The 6,694-nt window shown below is 32.0% G+C and overlaps 1 protein-coding gene across 1 annotated transcript; it reads right to left on the reverse strand.

The window, feature by feature from the left end:
* Nucleotides 1-848: 848 nt before the first annotated feature.
* On the reverse strand, nt 849-2,703 carry LOC139856018 (uncharacterized). The gene is made up of 3 exons (XM_071845255.1): nt 2,676-2,703; nt 1,682-1,873; nt 849-1,170 (listed from the first exon to the last, which is right to left on the reverse strand). Exons 2-3 carry the CDS (start codon nt 1,861-1,863, stop codon nt 984-986), a joined length of 369 nt encoding a protein of 122 aa, XP_071701356.1. The 5' UTR covers nt 1,864-1,873; nt 2,676-2,703; the 3' UTR covers nt 849-983.
* Nucleotides 2,704-6,694: the final 3,991 nt, after the last annotated feature.

Here is a 6,694-nt window from a genome sequence, read left to right on the forward strand (position 1 = left end):
GCGAGCGGAAAGATACGTGCTGTCGTTGTGTTTAGCGTTTTTTGAGAAGTGTCCGCTTCGCGTATAGTTAGTCCCGTTGGGTTCGTGAGTTTTTTTCGAGTTGAACGGTGGTTTCGGAAAAACTTAAGTCGCACCCAGCTAGAAGATAGGGCCTGTTATAAATTTGGGTGGAATTAGTTTCTTTTATTTTCATAAAATTATATATTTATACTTTTTACTCCTGAAAAAGTATAAATTTGAGGAACCGTTGTGTAAATATAGCCGAAGTTGAGGGACCGATTGTAACGTGAACGCAAATTCAAAGCGACAATTCAGTATAACTGAAACTACAAAGCCAGCCACCTCTTTTAGTAGTATATAAGGGTTAAGGTTAATTAATTAATTAATGTTTTTTTTTTTTTTTTTTTTTTTTTTTTTTGTTGTTGCATATTTTCTTGAGGAATTTACTACTCCTTGTATACTTGAAATAAAGATTTAATCCAAAATATTTTAAAAGGTTGATCAAGTACTTGCAAAGTACATGAAACTGTAATCATTGGAACAATTCATCAATCAATTCCAATTAAAAATAGAATTTCTTCAAAATCACCAAAGGCAACAAATTCAAACGTCTAAAGCAACAATAAGTATTCGGACCCAACCCAACCCAACCCAACCCAACCCTTTGAGTAACAAAGTAGTGTCCGTTTTGACCCAAACTTGTCCAGACCCATTACACACCCCACTCAACCTGCATGGTACCCTCCCCTGGGTTTTATGGATCTCTAATTTCTAACTTAACCATATCCAATTCTCTCTTCACGTATGCACCCACATACACACACAAAAAAGGAACAGAACGTTGTAAGTAGTCAAAGTTAACAACTGCGTAAAATTATTTGTCAGTGGTTCTGACACATTCGTTCTCGGAAACATTATTCCTTATGTTAAATTCGTTTACTAAGAAAAGCGACATTTCTATGCGGGCTAACTTTGATTGCAGATTAAACATGGTAACCGGTAACAGTAAATCCTCGACCTATAATTTCTCCAGCCCAATACCAAGCGAAACACTCGACCCCGAAAAGTGCAGCAATGCCCATATCTTCAGTTTTAAGCTCCTTTCTCCTTTTTACAAGTTGCTTCAATTGATTTAACTCCTTCCAGAATGCATCGTAGCGATTTGGAATGCTGATTCAAGATTACAAGTATTTGATTAATAGAAACCAAGTATAGAGATGGGTCTAAAACAGGCAAATTGGGTAACGGGTCAAACGTGTCAATTTAGGTCAATTCATCACACTTAGGCGACTGTTGGCCTCTTTAACCCATTCAACTTTGTGTTTGTCTGATGTTGAAATGCAATTTTCAGCTACAACTATATTCCCTTCCCATGAAGTAGATAATAGGCTAGTTATTTATTAAAATACAAATATCTATTTAGACAACAAACTGTTACGTAAATCATATAAGTTTTTTGCTTTGGCATGCACAGATCAAACATTGAAATGTTTAAAAGCTTTATAGATGGATACAACTATTATTTTTCGTGAAATCATTATACTTCAATATCTTTTACATAATTGAGGAGCTTGTTAACTTTTTATCGGGTTCATATTTGCAGATTTGAACTTCGAAAGAAACTTAGAGTTGATCTAATATATGTTAATTTGTTGTCTAAAAATGACAAATATGGGCAAACCTGGCAAGACGAGTGTAAAGTAACTGATTTGATAACTGCTGACATTTTTCTATAGTTGGTGGATCCTGAATGTATTGTTTGTTCTTCTCTAGTGCCTCCTTGTAGTATTTGGTCCCATTCTTGGATAAAAAACTTGAGACTTCAGCTGCCTTTGAACGTAACATATGCAATTTTGATGCCATAACTCGTACACTAGAACAGTATAAAAACAAGCTTAATACAAACAGGGAGAGGGTGTCGAAATTCGTAAAATATTCCAATTCGTGTGCTTGTATCACTAACATTGTATTAAAAATGCCTCCCTTTAGGGCATTGTCAAAAGTCAAAACTAGCTTAAAGTTGGAACTTATATTACAGCTGAAAGATAGCAGCAATTGGAGCTTAAAAACGCTACAATGACATTAAAAGACACGGTAATAAAATCCGTTATAATGTAACTTATCCTAAATTGGAGCATGTATTATTTTCAAATATGGTGGATACAAGTATACAACATAACACAACTAGTAAATGAATAATTCAACAAATATACAATTTGAGGCATATGATCAACCATTATAAACAGAGAAAACGGTCACCTAAGTTATAAACATTTCAAAGATGATTTAACAAAAGCTAAAATATATTCGTGTACGTGTAATTTTATAACCAGCTGCAACTTTCACCGTATTGTATCCTAATTTACACGAGCTAAAAATTAATCAAATATTATCAGGCATATACTGATAAACACGAAAAAAATGTAAAATAATCAAAGCTATTGCACAGAAATTAGCGATCAATTGATCATATTAATACAATCGCATGATACATGTTGCAATTAGACAATAGCGATCAATTGATCATATTAGTTATAATACATTTTACTCATCTATTATAAAACAAAAACGAAAGAATATATAATTTAATTATATATACATATACGTATAACCTAGATTGTAAATTGTTAAAATTTAACTGACAAAAATGATTAGTTCAAAGAATCGGATTTTACCTTCACTTTTCTGGAATTTGGTATTGGTACTCGTTCAACAGAGTGAGGGAGTGCGATAACAAGGGTTTTGAGCGTGTTTTATACCCTCACATGTTTCACCCTTTATTATTTATAATTGACTATAAGGTACCTAAAGTTTCGTGTCTGTTAATTAAATGGATTCTTCCTAACCTTCTGATATTAGTTAGGGAGCACTAAACTTCTTTACTATTATTACTCCCTATATTATTTTGGAATCATTATACAACGTATGAACTAATAAAATGCATAACATAAGCCAACAGTTAGGTGAAAAAATTAGATTCGATCTGTGAATGAAATAACCGACTAATGGTGTGTTTCCTTCTATTTTTTAAGTTGTTTTCTGAAATGAATGAATATACGACGGTGTTTGTGGACTTGGCACTTAGCAATCAGTGATTGAAACGCTCAAGTGAAACTGAAATTGAAGCGCGAAAGTGACACTGAAATGCAAAACTGAATCGCGAAACTAAAACCTGAAACTAAAACAAAAACACAAAATTGAAACGCAAGACCCGTTGGACGAATATTGATGTACGCAGAGGTGTATACGAAATAGTTATATTTTTATTGTAGAATACTATTAAATATGCTACAATTTTACACAAGTTATTTATTTATTTATAGAATGGATATACGTAAACCTTGCTACAACACTATAGGCAGTGTACCTAATCGTAAAGTAGTGTAGTTTTTAGTAAGTCCGGTTCGTTCCACAGGGAGCTAGCCAAGTTTAACGCTATATTTTTTTAAAACTATATTTGTATATATATATATATATATATATATATATATATATATATATATATATATATATATATATATATATATAGTGGTAGGATCAAGAGGGAAGTAACCATTCGGGGGGAAGCGGGGGGAAGCAAATTTTTTTTTTCGTTTTTTGAAAAAACTTTGTTCACGAACATTATAGATGAGATAAAAATATGAACATTTAGTAGAGACACTTTGTGATAAATGTTTTTATTTTGGCAGGAAAACGCTCGAAGAAGTAATATATAACAATTATCGTGTTTTTCGAGCGTATTTTGAGGTTTTAGCTATTGGGGTTTAGATATTAGGGTTTAGATATTAGGGTTTATAGGGTTTAGATATTAGGGTTTAGAAATTTAGGGTTTATGGTTTAGATTTAGGGTTTAGATTTAGGATTTAGATTGAGTTTTTAACACGAACGGTTTAGAGTTTAGGGTTTAGGGTTTGGTATTTTGAGTTTATGGAATAAAGCCAAAACACCAAACCCTAAACCCTAAACCCTAATCGGGCTAAATTTTACTTCACAAAACATGAAGAAAAAAAAACGTTCATATTCTTCACGAACAATATTATCTTGAATGTTATTTTTTTTGATCGTTTTTTCGCCTAAATAATAACATTCATCACGAAGTGTCTCTTCTAAATGTTCATATTTTTGTGTGATCTTGATGCCGGAAAAAAAAAAGTTCAAAAAAAAGGAATTTTTTTTTTTTGCTTCCCCCCGCTTCCCCCCGATTGGTTACTATATATATATATATATATATATATATATATATATATATATATATATATATATATATATATATATATATATATATATATATATATATATATATATATATATATATATATAAGTAGTATTATTATAAAAGGGGGTTTTTACCGTTTAATGACTGGTTTGTCGATTTTATATTTTAAGCGTAAAGATAAATGACGATAATATAAATGACAGAATTTAAATTGCGATAAAGTAAATTGCAGTAATTAAAATGACAGTAAATAAAGGTACGATGAAATATGAAATAAAAGTATTATGCTTATTTAAACTTCCGTAATCATGATGTTTGACGTTTTAATTAATTGTTACCCGGGTTAATTGTCCTTTGTCCTGGTTTATTTGATACCTATCTGGTTTTTTGTCCATAATAGTCCATCGGTCATAATTATAAAATATTCGTCAAATTAACCTTATTTCCGAAGTCAAATATTCCAACTAATTATGGATTCGAACTGTAACAAGGTTTTAATACTTTGTTAATAATTACACCAGGTTATCGACTGTGTGTAATCCAAGATTTTAATACTTTGTTAGCAATTACACCAATTATCCTTGTATGTAATCCACCCCTGTTTTAATGAGATATGAATATTAATTTACCCACTTGATCAGAATGAATAATCAATTACCTAACCCGAATAATTAATTAAATGATCGTAAAAGATGTCGTATAAACGTCACTAAATAGAACATACATAATCATTTTAAGAATTATTAGATTAACTAATTTGAAGATAGGTTCGACAGATTCTAATGAGTTGTCATTCGATTAGACAATACCCCCTATCTATTAATAGTCAATAGTCCAATGTCCACAAGTGTCGTTCTTTTGTCCAAACCTTAATTATGGTACAAAATCTAATAACCCCGTCTTAATATTTAGTCTAACATCACGATTACTTTGGCTCAAATAAGCATAATAATAACTTAGTTACGATACATTAATTTAAAAAGGAAGAACATAGCTTACAGTGGTGATTAATCGCATAGCGTTACACGGACAGAGTTCCGACTTACAAAACCTTAAAACATTTCTTACAATAACCCATTTATTATTAAACTTAAATTAAACTTTAAATTATAAATATATATATATATTATCGTTACAGAGAAGGAAAAGAAAAAGATGTGTGTAAAATTCGTCCAAAAACTGCTCGATTTATAGACTTGGCCAGGATTTTCCCTCCATGCGATCGCATGGATTTTAGGCATCCTGGCCATGCGATCGCATGACCAGCTGGATCTAGCCCAATTACTTTGTTTTCTAGTTTTGCCGACGTTTTATTATATAATATAATATATATATATATATAATTTTAAGAATTATTTATATATTATATTATATTTATGTGCATAGTTGACTTGTAATTTTAGCTCCGTTGCGTCGCGCGTTGAGAGTTGACTCTGGTCCCGGTTCCGGATTTTCAAACGTCCTTTCGTACGCGGAGATATCTTGTACTTTGCGTTTCGCGGCTTGTACTCTTGTAATTTTTAGATGTTTCTCATCAATAATTCGAACCACTTGGATTGTACTTTGTACTTTTTAGCTTTTTGGTCATTTGCGTCTTCAAATCGTCATTTTCTTCTTTTGTCTTCGCACTTATTTATTTAAACGAATATTACATAAAAATAGAACAATTACAACTAAAAGCTTTACATATTGGAAGGATATTGTGCCTAAATATATGTTCATTTGGAGCACTATCAAATATCCCCACACTTGAGCGTTGCTTGTCCTCAAGCAATACATAACTTGAAATAAAATCACACTTCACTCGAATCACTTTTTTTTATTCTCACACTTTATACATTAGTGATTTTGATACGGCGGTATAAACAATGATAGTAACGATGTGGTTTACAGTCCCACATGACTATTAAAAATTTAGATCCTTTAAGGAAATTGGATCTTTATGAAAACATTTGATCTTTTGAAAATTTATTCTAGCTTTTACCCTAGATAAGTTTTCCGGAATAACCCTTCACCGGTGTTTGCAAAATATTTTTGTGGGTTGTGTGGGTTTCATATTTTAAAATTTTAGTTCAAAACTGGTTTTGTGTCACCCACTTGCTAACCTTGTATTAGGAAAGCACACGTCTAGTATACTTGCTCCGTATATTACCTTTCGGTAAACTACCGTCCGGTTGTAAAGGAAAGCGTTGAACAAGCAACTGTTAAGGCAATGTCCCGTGACATGCTTTTGATTATGGTCTATATCGTGTCGGATGCAATTACTATCCTTTGTAGGAGCAATAGTAAAGATCACCCTATAGTTTTTCGGTCTGGCACAAGGTCCTGTCTTTGACCATGCAATGCAACCACCGTTCTTACGGTTGACACCCGATTTGGTTCAGGTGACCTAATGAATTCCAGGTGAATTCCTAGGATTTTACGTTCAATGGTAATGAACGCATTGAAAATAGGTTTTCAGAAAACAAATCGGTTTTA

The sequence above is a fragment of the Rutidosis leptorrhynchoides genome, chromosome 6, assembly GCF_046630445.1.
Source record: "Rutidosis leptorrhynchoides isolate AG116_Rl617_1_P2 chromosome 6, CSIRO_AGI_Rlap_v1, whole genome shotgun sequence".
NCBI classification, from domain to species: domain Eukaryota; kingdom Viridiplantae; phylum Streptophyta; class Magnoliopsida; order Asterales; family Asteraceae; genus Rutidosis; species Rutidosis leptorrhynchoides.